Source organism: Micromesistius poutassou (assembly GCF_964030765.1).
Source record: "Micromesistius poutassou genome assembly, chromosome: 21".
NCBI lineage: Eukaryota > Metazoa > Chordata > Actinopteri > Gadiformes > Gadidae > Micromesistius > Micromesistius poutassou.
The window spans coordinates 9,496,468-9,515,670 of NC_140291.1; the positions used below are offsets into that span (position 1 = coordinate 9,496,468).

At 41.9% G+C, this 19,203-nt stretch overlaps 1 protein-coding gene across 3 annotated transcripts in view; it reads left to right on the top strand.

The window, feature by feature from the left end:
- Positions 1-14,317: 14,317 nt before the first annotated feature.
- exoc6 (exocyst complex component 6) overlaps positions 14,318-19,203 on the top strand; it is a 43,434-nt gene continuing 38,548 nt past the window's right edge. For all 3 annotated transcript variants that reach the window (XM_084485806.1, XM_084485808.1, XM_084485807.1), the window contains exon 1: positions 14,318-14,417. In XM_084485806.1, the coding sequence (XP_084341932.1) occupies positions 14,320-14,417 (98 nt within the window). In that variant the 5' untranslated portion in view covers positions 14,318-14,319. The remainder of the gene's footprint in view (positions 14,418-19,203) is intronic.

Consider the following 19,203-nt stretch of genomic DNA (forward strand, 5'->3'; position numbering starts at 1 on the left):
GTAGCAGAGTGACTGGAGCAGAGCAGCCCCTCAGAGAGGACCAGTCCTTTATGTCCAGGTGTGATGGACACTGATAGTGTTGGTCCTGCGATGACCGCTCAGTGGAAAGGGCCTTTGGTGAGCTATGAGTCCGGCCCTAAAGTAGCAGAGACACGTGGATATCAGGTATTATTAGTTCAGTTATACATTAGCTCTAGCGGGGGCCTTGTAGGAGCTGATCAATCCCATTAGCATCTCCTGTGCATGAGCATCAGCCCAGTGTAGGGCTATAAATCTGGGCTCACAGGAGAGGACAGACCCCCCCCCGCTGTCCTGAGGAGGTTAAATCGGCTGTGTGCTGATGTATGTTGAAAGACGGCAAACATTGGCTCCGGGTCTGCTGTGTTGGCTATAGGGATCTTCTTCGTGGGCTTTTCAAGGGCCATCATCATGAGAAATGCCCTTTTAGGGGCTAGCAGCGCGACAGAGGGAGCCCAGGGTCGGCTGTGTATCCTGTACCATTACCATGTCATTAATACAGGAGGTGCTTCAGCCCCGCTGAGTGGGACCAGGAGAGGAAGTAGAATCAGGGTCAGGAGCCACTGCTTCTATCTCTGTTCTGCTGCCTTTGACACTTTGGTCAAAGCCATTCTCTCTGTTCTGACCTAGAACATGAATAAGCTACAACAGGGTGTTGGATGTTTCAACTGTTACCATATCAGTTTCGCTCTTGATCAATGCCGGAGTCAAGTTCTTTCTACTTTTTCAAAACAAATAATTTGGTCGTTCAGTTGATTTACGTCTCACATCACCGAATAGTGACAACCGACAACAAAAATAGTTCATGAATCGACCATTTCCTCAGATTAACACGGCATCACGCATTCGTGCGGCAAAAAAACATGAGGTGACAAAACGTTGACAGCCTAAATCTGGCAAGCTCACCACAGGTTTGGCCTCAAGGGGAATGTCGTATGTCGAATGTCGGGAATGTCGAATGCCTTTATGTGTCACCTTCATAAGGTGTAAAGGAAACACATCACAACAACATCTCTAATTCATTGAGGCTTAATTCCACATGAGCTCTACATTAGAACAACATGATGGTTCTGCTCTGGCCGTGTTAGGCTGTCAGAGGTTTGATTTGCTGGTCCTCCCTCCTCTAACTGCTCATCTCACACTCCTCTTTCGCTCATCTCCTCCTCATCTCATTTCATTTGATTGGTGCTTCTCTTTCAGTGTTTGCTGCTAATGGTAAACGTGAATTTCCTTTGGGATGAACCAGGTATTAATCATATATGGATGGTTGAGGTGGTACCTTCTCCCCTCTGCTGAGGGGACAGAGCGAGCACCAAGGCCTGGAGTCATCCCAGGGACGGCTGAAACCAATGAGCAGGAGGCATTACGGTGAGATAACACTTATCCTGAGACCCAGCAGCTTGAGGGCCGCAGGCAGCTCTGGAGAAAGCTCTGGGGGGGACGGGGGGGGGGGGGGACGGGGCTCCATTCCAGCAGCAGCTATGGACGGATCACTCAGCGCTGCCTGTGTGAGGCCAAGTGTGCTGTTTGCTATTCAATTAGGCTCCATCCAAATGGGAGACGCGGACATTTTAAAAGTGTTCAGATGCCCGTTAAAGGTGTACAGGATTTTCTGCCTGAGGATCCAATTTAGATAGAGTCCATGAATGATTAGCTGCTCAAACAAGGCTCCTGCGAGAGCACACAGACGCATAATAAATAGCGAGGGCCAAATGTGGCAAACATCCGACTCAATTAAGGAGCCATTTGGGACACTAGTGACTTCATAGGGGCTGTCTCTTTCCCACTACTGACCCATACTCAAGAAAAAAAAGAACAACTTTCCACCGGATGAGGGGAATATAGCTGTGTGTGATGCATTTAACTGGTGCCATAACTTATGACACAAACGTACAATTACCTTCACTTCTTTGTAGCAAGTAACAATTAAATGTTAATCTAATCAATAGTGAAACACATCATTTTTACTAACACTCTTAACTAAGAAACACATGAATTATTAAATAAATAAGATGTTTTTAAAATATAATGGTTGGCTGTTGTTATTGTCTTTGATTATGCAATGCGAAAAAATGTAGGCTATATTCATTTTATTCATTCATTTATTTGATCAATTTTGGGAATCATTTTTAATTTTTTTTCATCATCTTGTACACTGTGGTTTAATTTGACTCTGATTTGGTACAGGCACTTATTGGAGGGCAATAAGTGAATTTTAACTGAATGTGACGTCTTTGTACATTATAAAACTTCCATAAATGTACATCAAGTAGTATAGTTGCTATAGAGATAGAATGTCCGAGTTATAGATGCACTGAAACTCAACACATGAAGAGATAATGAATGACCTCTAGCTATAACCTGTTCAATGCGTGTGTGTGTGTGTGTGTGTGTGTGTGTGTGTGTGTGTGTGTGTGTGTGTGTGTGTGTGTGTGTGTGTGTGTGTGTGTGTGTGTGTGTGTGTGAGTGAGTGTATGACACATAATACCATAAGTGTGTGTTACCAAATAAAACGTTTTCATTCAGAATAAATTTTAAAAACATTTCCCCAAAAAATATATGCAGTAAGTATTAAATCTTTAATAGTTACATACATTTATGAAGTCTTTTCTGGGCACTGAAAGCCTTTTCATAGTGGGTGTGTATGGGGGTTGGTGTGCTATACCCAAAGAGCAAAAAATAGCAACATTTAAAGCAATTATTGGTGAGAATAAATGTTTGAATTTGTTGAGGGGTAAGAGGTATTTTTAACTGTAAGGAATCTTAGAGCTGAAAGATCATCAAACCGTATTTTAAACCAAACATGACTTGGTTATTTGAAGCCAACACCACTGAAGCGTAGAGTAATCTAGAGAATCTTTTGAGAGGTCTATAGAAGTACAACACAGGAGTCTCCATTATCCAGAGTTCAAGCAAGTCCTTTCCAACTGGGAGGGGCCGGAAATTATGATTACAGTTTTTGCCAATTGCTTTAACACTTTAGACACATGCTTAGACCAAAATAACACAACTTGAATTTTTTGAAACTATACTTATATAACACATGTAACGATACCTTAAACAAAAGCGCTGCTTTGCACTTTAGTTGCAATTGTGCAACTTGCTCCTTTCTGCAACACACTTGCTCCTGCACACTACCGGTACACACTATTTCATACATAAGACACTTCGTTCAAAAATTAAATCTGAGCGTACCATTGGGAAAACACATCTATTCAAAATACAAAACACATTGGGTAATTGAAAATACTTAGATACACACATGAAAACACTTACTTACAAAACTGAACACAAATCAGCCAGCTTCAAAAAGGCCTCAGTTAAGCCATTTTGAGAACTTTGCAAGCATGGATGCAGGGAGAGCAAGAGGCAGGTAGAGGAGGAAATTTGTTGGACCATGTCATAAACCATGGCCTGACTATGAGGGAAGCTGGGCAGAGAGTCCACCCCAATCTAAGCTGTTTCAAAGTTTCATCCGTAATAATAAAAAAATAATAATAATAGGTATGTCTTCAACTCTCTACTTTCTACTTTACTCAGACTGTATTGTATGAATACAGTCTGAATGTATGTAGAGTATTTACAGTACTGTAGTATATCACATTACCATATCACATGTACTGTAAAGCAGGGTGGCTAATGATCCATTTGGAACAAAAGTGGTAGTTTTGTGACATACTACTGTGTATGGTATCTACATAAAAGTACAGTATATACAGTACTGCAAAAAAGAAGCAAACCAATACAGTAACGCTGCACGTCCGGGGGCAGTGCGGGGGAAATATCTCATTGTGTGCCGCCATAAGTCTTCAAGGGCTTCTGCACCATTATGCAAAAATAGGTCCCTACAAAACCCAACATATCATCACATTCATATCACATTCACACAACACTTCATGATGCAGCTGTACAGGACAGATCAGAGCTGCCCAGGTTTGTTGTTGTCTAGGATAATGTTAGTTTCCATCGGGCTGTTCTGGTCCAGATTTGATTCACCAACCATAATCAATTTGAAGTCGTATACTTGCCCCCTTACTCGCCATTTCTAAACCCCATAGAATATTTTTTTCCGGCTTGGAGATGGCTCGTATATGACTGCCAACCACATGTCCGCATGCCTCTTCTGCAGGCAATGGAACAGGCCTGCGGAGACATTGAGGTATGGTCAATCCATGGATGGATTCGGCACACAAGGCGATATTTTCCCTGATGCTTAGCGGGGGAAAACATTGCTTGTGATGTTGATGAGGTCCTGTGGTCAGACCCCTCAGACGGCAGGATCCATCAGCCCACCCACGCACAATTCCCGTGGTTTTCTGAGTTTACAGTAGAGTATTTTTGGTTTATTTTTGCTTAAACTGAATTTACTGCACTGTAATGTACAGTACTGCAATGTACAGTATTGATTATTTGATCTTTTGGTTGTTGTGAAAACATGCCTTCTGTGGAAATGAATAAAAACAGTGCGCATGGAAGACTGCAGTGTTTTATATAAAGTAGACTAGTGTGTTGCTGCTGATCTGAAAGTGTATTCATATGATGCATGTGTGTTTCATTTTGTCATCAGAGTGACATTTTGACAAAGGATTGTTAGGTTTCGATAGCAGAGTTTCAATTTGACACAGATGTGAATGGTATATTTCCCAGTGTTGTGTCTTATTTGCTTGTGTGTTGAGTTTTAACACAATGAGCCAAGTATTGCAAAACGTGTTCAAGCAATTGAAAAAAAACTAACTTCTATGTTTGTAAGGCAGCACAATTCTGAGATTGTTTGTGTGCGTATGTGTGTGCGTGTGTGTGTGTGTGTGTGTGTGTGTGTGTGTGTGTTTGTGTTAATGTATGTGTGTGTGTGTGTGTGTGTGTGTGTGTGTGTGTGTGTGTGTGTGTGTGTGTGTGTGTCTGTGTCTGTGAGCACACTCAAGTGCTCAAGTGCTGGAACTTGCCGAGCTCTGCTCTTCAGTATTTAGCTAACCTTGAGTTCACTATTGCAGAACCTGAATGACTGAGTTTGTGATTTTTTTGCAAAAAAATAAAAGGTAATGCAATGAAAAGAGAAAATGGCAAACATCAAGTCAATCAACCTTTAATTATCTTTTTTTCTCTCTCACTCTCCCTTTGTGTCTCTTTCTCACCAGATCTCTCTCTGCCTCTCTCTCTATTTCTATCTGTTTTCTCACACCTGAGAGCTCATGCATGAGCGCTTGACTACGCTTCACCACAGACTCATTCGACGAGCTCCGCAAAACAGAAATGAAGTGAGTCTGAGTCTGAAGCTTCTGGATCAGAGAAGATCAGTTAGATACCCAGAGTACACACACACACACACACACACACACACACACACACACACACACACACACACACACATTTTAAACTTGAAAATGATTGAATATATTGTATTGGTTTGGAATTGCAGCATATGTGGAATTGCATCTAATAACCACTCAGTGGTGATTAACATCCAGGAGTTGTTTCACTCTCAGGATCAACGGGACGTATTTTGTCCGCAGATGTCTGGTTATATTGTCTTCCCCTCTCTGATGTGTCCTCTCTCTGGTTTTTGGCAAGGCAAAAAAGAAAATGAGGACTTTGTCCCTCCTGCATCTGTCAAACATATCTTTATCACACTTTGAAGCCCCCCCACCTCGATTAATGGGGGCCTCCAGGAAGCTATTGCTGGACTGATTTTCCAGCCCTAATGTTATTTTAACAAAACGAAGCGGGAGAACAATGCAGCATTAATCTGCTTGGTTTCCTCTCTGCCTCCGGCCCCTGGTCAGCTAGCAGCACACAGACAGGACACCACGTTAAGGACCCCTGGTCAGCTAGCAGCACACAGACAGGACACCACGTTATGGACCCCTGGTCAGCAGCACATAGACAGGACACCACGTTAAGGACCCCTGGTCAGCTAGCAGCACACAGACAGGACACCACGTTAAGGACCCCTGGTCAGCAGCACACAGACAGGACACCACGTTAAGGACCCCTGGTCAGCAGCACATAGACAGGACACCACGTTAAGGACCCCTGGTCAGCAGCACATAGACAGGACACCACGTTAAGGACCCCTGGTCAGCAGCACACAGACAGGACACCACGTTATGGATCGGGGAAACCCAGGCAGTTTTTGATAGTTCATTTTGGATAAAGATAATAGGAATATATGCAACTGAGAATTCTTTAAGACAGAAGTTATGTGGTTTGGTTAAACATTTGACTGTGTCTGTAGATGGGACAATCCACAACCAACGGGTACATGTGACCTTGAGGTTGGAAGAGAAGCCGGTCCGCAGGTTGGAATAGAAGCCAGTCGGCAGGCTGGGGTCCGGGTTAGGGCGATTGTTGTGGAGGTGGTTAGGACTGGAGGATACTTCCCGTGGTTCCTGTTTGATTCTTGTCGTCTGTGGAAAGTGTTATCTCTGACAGCAGGGCTAACAGGAAGTGGTGTTTTATCATTTCCTCCCAGTTTCACTTTGTTTTCAGAGCTGCACAACATGGCCAACAGAAAGGGGGAGAGGGGGAGAGATATAGAGGTAGAGAGAAAAGGGGTGAGAGGATTACTGTATTGGAGAGATATTAAGGTAAAACAATAAAAGAACAATTGCAGAAATGTTCCTTTTCTGTTTGTTTTGTTGATCAGTGCAGTAAAGCGTATTTACCCCTCACACTGCCCTCCACACTCTCCAGCATAGACAGAGAATTTCCCTATCAGTTGCAACATATGTTCATCTGTTAGACAACGATAGCCTTCCGCTGTGAATTGCTGTGTGTGTGTGTGTGTGTGTGTGTGTGTGTTGTCTTCTCACTTCTCTATTTTAAATGACTGCTCAGCCAATTTCACAACAATCACAGGCAGGCAAGAGCACGCACACACACGAGCACATGCATGGATGTGTGTGTGTGTGTGTGTGTGTGTGTTCTCTCTCATCTTCACTGTATTCTGATGATCTGGTCTGATCTACACCTAAATGTTTGAAATGAAAGTGAACCAGAATGCGACTGCTCAGAGATGAGGTATGGTGGGCTCATGGACACACGGAGACTATAGAGCTGAGAGAGGTAGAAGCTATAAGGGGGATGAGAGGGAACTTGACATGAACTGTTCTTCACCTCAAAACAAACAAACTGCCCACTCAAAGGAGACGTGGGGGTGGGGGGGGGGGGGGCAGGCGGGAGCCTGGATTGCTCTGGAGTGGAGTGTGTGTGTGTGTGTGTGTGTGTGTGTGTGTGTGTGTGTGTGTGTGTGTGTGTGTGCACGTGTGTGTGTGTGCGTGTGTGTGTGTGTGTGTGTTAAAGCATTAAACAAAGACCCCCACTACCACCAGGAGTAGACCACCAGGAGTAGACCACCAGGAGTAGACCACTACCACCAGGAGTAGACCACCAGGAGTAGACCACCAGGAGTAGACCACCAGGAGTAGACCACCAGGAGTAGACCACTACCACCAGGAGTAGACCACTACCACCAGGAGTAGACCACTACCACCAGGAGTAGACCACCAGGAGTAGACCACTACCACCAGGAGTAGACCACTACCACCAGGAGTAGACCACCAGGAGTAGACCACCAGGAGTAGACCACCAGGAGTAGACCACCGAAGTTGGGGAGAATTAGACAGAGCATACTTATTGCTTTCCATAGTGGTTAAATGTGAATAAATAAATATAATAAATAATATAAATAACTTCATGCAGAATATGTGATGTAACAGACGGTACCTAACCTTGCCCCCTGGCTGTATGCACATGGTTGGACCAAAGCATTGACACCACAATGATGAGGCAGCGAGAATGAGAATAGAAGTCATCAAGCATCAAATATGTTTGATTGACTTTTGCTCTGCAGTGGGACGGCAGTACGGGGCCGCGTCGCGCTCATTGAAACTCACTGATGCCTAGCTGATCTTACAGGCTAACTATTTAGAAAATAGAAAAACAAAGAAATACTGTGAATGTGGATGGAATACAGGACAGTTGTTTCCAAGGTTGAGGAGGAAAGTTCAGAAAATGACCCACCTGCTATTAATGTCTCCCTCTACAGGCTTCTGTGTGTATTTTATTTAGGATGATTTACAGAGGTCTGGAAAAAAATGATGTTGTTTTTATGCCGCTAGGAATGGCTAGCCTCCCTCAAATGTACAAAAGCATTTCAACTCAAATGTCGTTGATTTGAGAATATCTGTCAATGAATCCTGGTCCTGGTCAGGACATTTCTGACTGTTGACAAGTTGAAAATATATTATTAGTATTAGTATTAGTATCTGTATTAGTATTATTATTAGTAGTACTAGTATTAGTATTAGTAATATTATTACTGTCAATATTGTTATGATTATTGTTATGCTTACTTTATAATATTATTACTGTTACTATTAATAACTATGATTTTGATAATCAATATTTTCTGATATTATTATTAATATCTGTATACTTAATACTTTTTATTTATGTATATTTATGTCATTTAGTGTGTATTTTTATTTTTAAAGAGATAAGTATATAGTATTTACATCCTTTTTTAATTCAAAGCTAGACTCTGAGATGTTCATAAATAAATTACATTTAGGGCATTTATTAGACGCTTTTATCCAAAGCGACTTACAACGGTTGTTTCTGTGCAAACAGCAGTAAGATCTATTGAATCTTGAATTATTTGGCTGTTATCTGTCATTTTCATTGGTCAATTGAGTCGATTATTTATTGCATACAGATAGTTGGTCTGACATACAATGCAGTGTTAAAATGAAGATGATGACTAGTGATATGATTTAAAAATACCGGTATAGACTTATTTTAGTGGGACTGAGTTATTTCAAATGACACATCAACAAAGTGAGATTTGGAATTCTGTGTGTCCATTTTGGACCCATTTGTTCCAGTCAGAAGACATATGAGAAGACAGAAGACATTTGAAACAGTAGGATCATTAATGGCCCAGCTCTGCTGATTGCCAGGTGGACTCAAATGTAAATGGCCTTTTTTGTGTTGGCCGTAGAAAGTGTTTTTGTTATCCACAGCAGTAGTACTTGCACTGAGCTGTACCATTGCTATTGAACTTTAGAAAGTGTGGTGGAATTTACAGAAGCACTTTGATACGATATCTACTATAATTTTTGGAATGCACTACCACTAATACTTAGTATTTTGCTACTGTGCCCCCTGTTCAGTTGTTTTATTAACTATAGTTTGTGCTGCACTATGTGCTTTTTGGTACTTCAATTTCTATTGCTTGCTTTTTTCTGACTTTGTTTCTGCAACACGACTAAACCAAAAGTAATTGCTAGTTAATGCCTTTGTGACATCAGGACTCCAAACCATGGCGGTAGTTTCTTCAGCTTTTTTACTGACAAACAAAGGATGTTCATAAAACATAAAGAGTCGATTTGAAAGAGAGGAGAAAGGCTCCAGTTTCAGCGGGGAGCAGGGGTCGTTTCCAGGTGCCCAGGTCAGCAGGCTGCACATCCAGAGGTTTGGGTCGTCTGGCTTCCTTTGGCCCTGTGGTTACTTCCTGCCTTTCTTTCTGGAGCTGTGTTAAGCTATAGCTGCTGACAGCCAGGGTATCCGCCTGAAAGCTGACCCTCATTGTGTGTGTGTGTGTGTGTGTGTGTGTGTGTGTGTGTGTGTGTGTGTGTGTGTGTGTGTGTGTGTGTTAGTGTATGTTTGTGTGTGCATGTGTTTCTGTGCATGTGCTTGTGTACACAATCTGTCTATCCGTCTGAATATGTGTGTCGGTTGCTTTGTCGTTCTATTGTGTAACTTGTGTTCATCTGCGTATCAGTTCCTGTAAGTCAGACAAATGTCCTGGGCTTCAGCTTGTGTGTATATGTGTCCATGTTTATATGTTTACAAATACACGTGGAACATTATTTCACCCACCACCGAAATAAGAATTGAGAAACTGCAAATCAAAGGGAATGTGTTAAAGCTCTCTGTCAGCAGATGACGAAGTGCCTACTCATTTTACAACGTCTGATACTGCAGCACTTTACGTATGGACCACATTGGCGTTTAGATTGAGTATCAGTTGAGTATCAGTTGAGTATCTGTTCAGTATCAGCTGAGTGTCAATTAAGTAACAGCTGAGTATCAGCTGAGTATATGTTGAGTATCAATTACGTTTCAACTGAGTATCAATTAAGTATAAATTAAGTATCAACTAAGTATCAATTAAGTATCAGCTGAGTATCAAGTGTCATGATTTTTTACTTATGGGCGGCATTAGCTCAGGGGCTAGAGCGGCGCTGGTGACCGCAAGGTTGCTGGTTCGATCCCCGGCTCCTCCTAGCTGAGTGTTGAGGTGTCCCTGAGCAAGGCACCTAACCCTAACTGCTCCCGACGAGCTGGCTGTCGCCTTGCATGGCTGACGCCGCCGTCGGTGTGTGAATGTGTGTATGAATGGCTGAATGTCAGACAATATTGTAAAGCGCTTTGGGTGGCCACTGGTTACAAAAAATGCGCTATATAAATGCAGTCCATTTTACTTGCTTGTATTACTCTGTCATTTATGGCAGCCATTACACCCCTGACCATCCCTGGAAGGTGGGATCCCCCACTCTGTGTTCCTGTGAGACTGTACCTGTGATTGAGGGAAATACAAATACAATACAATTTAATTTAAACTTAAAAAAATAATAATAACTGAACGTTATTTTAAAAATATTACCGAAACTTGTATTACTAAAATTGACAAAAGCAAAAGTCAAAAAATATAAGTACAGAGTGATACTTTATATAAGCTTTATTATAGTGCCATAACCCATAAAAAGCTTTGATTTGTCTGGTTTCCATGTGGCTATGGCATCTCTAACAGCTCAAATGATAGCTCTTAACTCTTAAAGCACCTTGTACCAATGTACCAATGTACAAGTACTTTTTATCTTAGTTTTCATTGCTTTATTGATAGACATACAAGTCATCATGGTCTCACATTAATTTACATAATTATCAGAATAATATTGCATCATACCATGTCAGATGGAGCTCCTAATATTCAGATAAAGATAGGCTCTTGATATATGAAGGTTCTGGGGCCACAAGCAGCCAGCCAATCACCAGGGGCTCATTTATGAAATCCTAGTGGTTCTCAAACGGTGGTACGCGAGCGTTCTCTAGTGGTACGCGGAGTATGAACGATTTTTTTTTTTTTTAAGTTGAAGCAGAGCTGGGTTCACCGTAACTCTCACGGGTTCACCGTGTGACACACGCTTTTGCCTGCTTACACACACGCCACTCATCCAACAACAATAACAATCCTGATCGCTCGCCCCCCCCGTCAAAAATCCGTCAAAAAAAGGCCAATGTGTGGCGCTGCGCCACAGATTGAACAACGAGCGCCACAAATTGATTCCGCTTTTCTTATTTATTTTTACTTGAACGCGTTTTTTAAATGTAACTCCGCCAGCCCGTAATCGCGCCCCAGTAATGCTGCCAGTCCGACATGTTCCCATTCCGACAGTCCTGTGCGCGTATGCAAATTAGCCATGTGCGCCAAACAGAAGAAGGGCCCTATCTTGCGCCCGGCGCAATTGACTTTCTACACCGACGCATGTGTCGTTGCTAGTTTGCACCCGGCGCAAAGCTGATTTTCCCCCGCAGCAACCAGGCACCACTACACTTGCATGTTAAATATTATGATGTCAAAGATTATGCATACGTGTGAAACTGCATAGAAATAAAATAAAATAAAAAGTTTCTTTGTAAACTTTATTTTAATTCCGGTGGTACTTGGAGAGCCAAATCATTTCTAAGGTGGTACTCATGGTAAAAAGTTTGAGAACCACTGCTCTAATAAATATACATTTATCAGTAGAGTATTCCCAAAAGGTATTCAGACATTAGCCTTGTGAGTTCAAGTTCAAGTTCAAGTTCAAACAACTATATTTATCCCGGAGGGCAATTCAATTCAGCAGTCCACAGACTAAACAAAAATGTACACACAGACAACAGACAGGACACAGGAGTGTGTCAGAGAGAACACAATGGGCTGGACAAGGAGTATACAGTTCAAATTTTAAGAACAATGATCCAAATAATCCAATAAATCCAATAAATAAATAATAAATAAGGTTAGAGATGGTGAGATCCTGATATTGACGTTCATCTGCAGAGAGAACAATAAACTGTCGAGATCTGGATGGTTTCAGGAGGCTAACCATGTTTGGGTACAACGGTTGATTATTTAGGAAAACATCCCCATCTTGTGGCCACCTTTTGTTCAACAATTATTGACTAAATGATGATACATTAATAAACAATAGTCAGAATGTATTGGTAACATAACTATAATTTGAATGAAATATTATCCATTTATATGGATGATTAATTAAATATTACGAATTACATATTGATCAATAATATGAATGAATGCTGATGCAACGATAAATCCCTATTATCCTTATGAAAAACATGGAGTATAATCAAATGAGTGTGATGAATATTGAATATGTTTTTGTACTTGACCATCTTTGATCTCAGAGTGCTGTTTCAGCCAACTTTGTTGGAGTCAAAGTTCTGTTGGTCACAAGTTCTCTGTTTCCTGTTGCTGCCACTCGTTCTGCTGACACAAGCAGGTGTCCTGCCCTGGAATTTAAAACACACACACACACACACACACACACACACACACACACACACACACACACACACACACACCGAGGAGTTGCTTTTCGTCTTACTGAATCATTTAGCAGCAGAGTTGCAGTTCCCTGCGTTATAACCCACCACGGACAGAAGATTCACAGCAGGCATGGAGACGGAGGGAGGGAACACAGCTCTACCTGTTCCCCCAACTCAAAGGGAAAAGGACATCAAAGAAGAAGATGAGAAAGGATATGGAAATATATTCACTGACCTGGAGTCTGTTGATCTGCCACTTGGAACCACCTTAAGGTAGCCTTCACCTGCTCTGTAGTCATTTATTGGATCAACTGTGGTCACTAGAATCAGTGGTTGCACCTGTAAATTGTATGTGGTAGCAATAACTAGACTATAGTTTACAATATTATAATGATACTGACATATATAATAACCTTTCATTTCTAAATCCATCAGTTAGAGTAGATTTGATTTGCCTATTTTATACCAGCTAAGAGACATGTATAATTATATTCAGGAATCTCCTCAGGCCGCACCGGTCATATGCCCACAATACTACTACTAATGTATACTACTGCTAGTGTATACTACTGCTAGCCTACTACTACTACAACTAATGTATACTACTGCTAGTGTATACTCCTGGTAGCCTACTACTACTACTACAACTAATGTATACTACTACTAGTGTACACTCCTGCTAGTGTATAGTACTGCTAGCCTACTAATACTACAACTAATGTATACTACTGCTAGTGTATACTCCTGATAGCCTACTACTACTACTACTACTAATGTATACTACTGCTAGCCTATTACTACTACTACTACTACTAATGTATACTACTGCTAGCCTACTACAACTTATGTATACTACTACTACTACTACTACTACTACTAATAATAATAATAATAATAATATCAACATAGTAAATTGAGCACATTCCAGCCCACTTATTTTCTTATATGTAGGCCTTCTATGTAATTCATTCGAAAATATAAATGCATTCAAGACTGTGTATTTTGTTGTTGGCTATACATCAAGATTTCATAAAACAAAAAAATATAAAATAAATCAGACCATTGTTGATGATTTTGAGAAATGCTGTTGATTTATAAAATGTTGACAGCATAAATGGCTGACCGAAAGCTTAGTTCAAAATACACATCATTATTGAACCTTAAATGACCAAACGTAATAAGAGGTGTTTGTTTTTAGATGACTGTATGGGGCCAATCCCAAAGTCCAGACTCACAGACTTTGCTGCGTGTTCTCATGAAATTAGTAAGGCCTTAGGGCTGTCCCAATGTCGAATTTCAAAGGGCGTGAGGGTTTGAGTCCACACTTACCGAGCCCTTTCTGTGAGTCTGCATCAGTGCAGACTTAACCTAAGGGAATTACCCACAGTTCAAAGCGTTGTGACGTTTACCGCGGAGACCATAGGGAAATCTAGAAATTAGGAACTGGTGTCTGAACCCACAGACAGGTATCTGTTACCCTGGTGTCTGAACCCACAGACAGGTATCTGTTACCCTGGTGTCTGCCCCAACAGGTCTCCCCGCTCTCTGTAGTGCGGGTGTCTGCCCCCAGCGGCGGCTCTCTATAGTGCGGGTGTTTGCCCCCAGCGGCGGCTCTCTGTACTGCAGGTGTCTGCTGCAGCTCTGTCAGGTCTGAGGTGAGCGATGCTCACATACACAACCATCATGGCGGACAGTGAGACCCTGGAGTGTGTAACGGAGCACGAACGGATCCTGCAGGAGATCGAGAGCACTGACACGGCGTGTGTTGGTCCAACGCTTCGGTAGGGAATCGAGGCTAAACGCTGAATGTCAGCGGTCGTTCTGTACCTGTCACTGTCTGCGCTCAGTACACTGGAAACCTCTGTTAGCTGCCCACCTAGCAGCGCCTACCTGGACGGTTGCTGGTTTAGCCGAGCAGCTAACAGCCGAGCTAACGGGCAAGTTAGGTTGAATGGAGAAGCTAACTAGCCATCCGGCTAGATAGCTGTTAGCTGCTCGGCTAAACCAGCTATCAGCCGAGCTAACGGCAGGTTAGGTTGAATGGGGAAGCCAACTAGCCGGATGGCTAACCTCTCTTCGTGACAGCTAACAACAGAAGCGGAACCGTTACATGCATGTCTTGTACGTTTCTTCTGTGAGCAGCAGTCTTTGAGACGTCTGCTGTCAGGACGGGAGACGTGATGAGTGGTGTGGCTCTAGGTTGTTATTTGTCCCTCAGGTTAACCAACAGCATTAGCGATCTGGTCAAGTGCTGCTCACGTCACATCATTTGCATATCTTATTATACACCCACTGAATGGAGAAATCCTGAATTGTAATTCAATTGTATCACGTTTGTTGGCAGACCAGTAGTTAGTAACGAATAGCTGAAAGGCGGTTTCTAATGCATTAAAGTCATGCTAGGCTGCTGAGGTTAACATCAAGGGGACCTGCCTGTCAAACCTGGGAGCATGGACCATGTATCATAGGACCTGTCAATCAAGCCTGACTTTAGACATGCCTGCAGGCGGCCTTTTTTTTTTTTTTAACAGTGATCAGTCAGCAGTCACCTCTGTTAACGTGGATGAGCTTCGAAAGGAATGGCAAACATTTCTCTGGCATCTTGCATTTTTCTTAGGGAATATATTTTTAGATTTAAGTCTTGTTCGTCTATTTGTCTATTCAGTACATGGATTTAATAGGTTTGTTGTGATTTTGACAAGCACGGAAATGAATGCATTTAAACTTGGTTACTCTTGCCTCTGTTAGGATTTATGCTGACAGGAAAAGTGAGGCTGTCAATCATTGATGTTGCTGTACTGGCATAAGGTGTGATTCAGTTTAAAATACTACAATATAATTAGTTAACCATCACACACACCCATGTTGCTGTAGCTTGCTACATTTAATCAGTGTAAGGAAGCTTCTCTCAATGTAGAGTAACTGGTAGTTTAGTTAGTTAGACCCAGTGGGCCCAGTATGGGGAATACCAACATCCACCCTAAGCTTTGGATATCCGTTAGGTTTCCAAACTAATATCAGAATATTGGGTTAGGGTCCATTCATAATGCAAATCTTTTACTGCCTGTAAATGCAGCAGGGGATGTGACTGCTGCAGAATCAGGTTTTATCAACTGATCGTTTTCTAAAGTGGTAAAATTGGTAAAACAAGTGTTAACGCAATATAGCAAAACAACAATATCATGTCAGTGGCTTTGGGATATTCAGTCTGAGATCGACCTGGTTCCACAGAGCTTCAATGCAGCCTAGAAGTTTCCAAATACACAAGAGTAGGCCTACTTCAAATCATCACAAACCAAATAGGGGGTTTGAACAGTTTGCAAATACATTTTAAATGAGTTTCCCGGTTGGACGGGGGCTATTTACCCTGTGATGAATCACATAGGCGCTATTGTGAGGGTGGGATTGCCATGAAGGAAAAACATCTCTTCCTGTTCTATTCATGTTTAATAAATAACCAACAGGTTATTACTATTACTAAATTATTAGTAGTAGGTGGAGCTTTGTGGTGTTCTCAGACGTCCAGCGCCATTACATATATATTTCATCACTGTGATAATCAGACGACATGTAACTTAGCCTTCTGCCCGATGTCCCCAAATATGCATAGACGTTAAAAAACATGAATATTTATTGTATACAATTCTTCATCGAAACCAGATGAATATCCAAATACTGAATTGAGATTTGAATAGCGCCTTAACGAACGGACATTCAGATGTTGTAATACTCAGGCTCAGCCCTGGTTGGCAGGTGGGTTTTGTGTCAGGGTGATAAGAAAGTTACTAACCATAGAAGAGGAGGAGACTCTTCCCCTGTTATGATGCTGTAGCCTGGGGACTGCACCAGTCTCACCAGCTCATGTTTCATTGGCTCCTCAGATACGGTCTGGCTCCCCTCCCATACAAATATTTCTGACCGGTACGACATAGACCCACTAATCACAACCATTTATCTAGCATGAGGCGGGATAAATCAGAGGAGTGCTGTCGAGGTGTTTTCAACAACAACAAAGATGGCTGCCGCTGTGTAAACCGGTCTCAGTGAGTGGGAGGCACCAATTCATTATTTAGGAGTTTGTTGCATTATAACATAAATCACTGAAAGGGTGTCATGGTGTGGAAAAGACCTGCAGGAGAGAGCCCTTTTCCCTCAGCTCTCCCAGACGGTCATATAAAGGCAGCGGTAGCATCAGTTTTAGCCCAAATAAATGTTTAACAGCCATCAAACACCAATGTAAAAGCATCTGCAGTTTTGTCAGAAGAAAAGTGATGCAGTGCACTAATTTAAGCAGAACTCACAGAATAATGGTTTACTGGCGTGTAGGAAGCAGCATGTAATGTAAAGCAGAAGTGGAAACACCAGAGGGGACTCTGTCTAGTTTAGCTGTTGCGTTGTCACAAGCACCAACCAGTCGTCAGCGGTCTCACTGTACCAGGGTCTGATTAAAACACACTAGTAAAGTCCCTGCTACACGTCACCCTCCACCTAGGTGACTTTAATTGGTGGTGTTAGAAATCCGGTCTATTGTAAAGATGGCAGTAAATGATATGTGGCCTGGTGCTCCATTCTGCCATTTAGGATAACTCTCCCAGAGTGTTTGTGGAGATGGCTGGTTTAACCTGGGAGGTATTCCATCAACCAAGCTAAAGGCAAAGCCGGGCCTTGCTACTTTCAGTTAGAGTTCCGTTCCATTAATGTGACTTAAGGGAATCTCCGCTAAGTAACCATGGCAATTTATCCGACCAAAGTCCATCTGTTGGAAACAAGTGTACCATCAGAAGGTTCCGCCAAGCCTAGTCTGCACGATTTTATCATAAATGTACATATGAAGTACAAACAGCCTATATTTTCCCTAAGGGTTTAAGATTAAATGTTGCAAATAAAATAATTTAATGAATTGCTATCTATTGTTGTTATCGTGAATATTTTCTCAACCCATTTTTATACAAATCTATGTATTCTACCTCAATCGGGAACCAGCAGATGGGTGACTGGTCTATCTCTGGCGCTGTGGTACAGGCGGGCAGAGTTTGCGGCCAGAGTATGTCATATAATTCTTGGCATTGTTTTTTTTTTTGTAATTCCCTTTATGTCAGAGAAAGTAGGCCTAACAATTGACTTTTTATATAATAAATATATCTTAGAATTTCCCAAGAACCCAAATATAACTTGCAAAAACCCATGGTAAAGTTAATAGTGATGTCTTTGTCACAATGAATAAGATACTGCTGCATGGGAAATTGTCAGCCACATAAATTCCATTCAGGTGAGTTTCTCGGCAGGCAGCCGGGACCTTCTGACTGCATTTACTAGGCCTATCTTCAAAGAAAAGGAAAATAAATGGCATGAAAAGTTCTTAGATTTCTCATAGTTAGCATAGTTAGTTAGCATAGCATAGTTCACTGAAGCCTAAAAATATGTTGATTGATGGAGCGGGTGGAAATGTTGTAAAGCATTAGGCACACGGTGAGTGAACTCGATGGTAGGCAAAATTGCCGGTGAAGGGTTCGAATGATCTTTTCAACTTTAAGGGGGTCTCTCTATCTCATAAAAAAAGTTGGCGCACCGCGCACATTACCTTACCATGCACAAAAGCGCCAGTATTCGTAACCTCTTCTTTAAGTTCTACCTTAATATTTTGCGTGTTTCCTGAAACGTTCTTTGCTACGAATCTCTTTCGTACGTCGTTCGTTGGTAAGGTTGGTCTGAAGCGCTCATAGAACCTTCTTAGCTCTACCGCAGTGATGTTTCAGCTCCTGCAGTCTCCGCCACTGTACAGTAACCTTTAGAAATCCCCTGCGCATGTTCATTCCAAGTTTGCATCTGTAGCCAATTGAGGCCAAATTAAATGGCATGTTTGAATTAAGGATATTGTCTCGGCTGTTCTTTATTTTGAGCCGTGGGTAAAGCAGGCAATTTCAGCTAGCAATAATTTAAAAAACTCTCAACTTCAAAAAATTATTTAATTTATTTTACAATTAAAAAATGAACAAAACTGTCTTCTAAATTAAGGAAATGATACTGGGAAACAAATAAACCATTATAAGCAATGACCAAGCCAAGCGTCAAGCAAGCGTCCTCGTGTAAACGGGGCCTTAGTTGATTAAAGGAGAACTCTGGCAATTTTAACCCCATTATTGTTTTCCTGAGGGTCACCCAGTGTTGAGGGAAGCTAAAAACCAAAATTGTTTTTTAGAAAAAAAAAAAGACGAAAATTGATTAGACCAAGCCAGAGATCTGCACTGGCTGCCGGCGCTAAGGAATTGCTATAACATTAACCTATGGGGGCAAGCTCTTTATCCGCTTTTGAGGCTTCTAAACACATTCAGAAAACCATTCCAAGACATGTAACACGAGTTGGTTCCTTACGAGACACCACTGTGCTCGTTTAACTCAAATAGTGTGGCAAAATAGTATAAACTTTGCGTTTTTGCATGTAAACACTCACCGCACATTACTCCATGGACATATCCAGAAAGCCCTTACTAGCCGATAGCAGAACGGATGCGCTCCCAGCCATTAGCCCAGTGGCTGTGCATCCGCGCGCATCCGTTCTGCTATCGG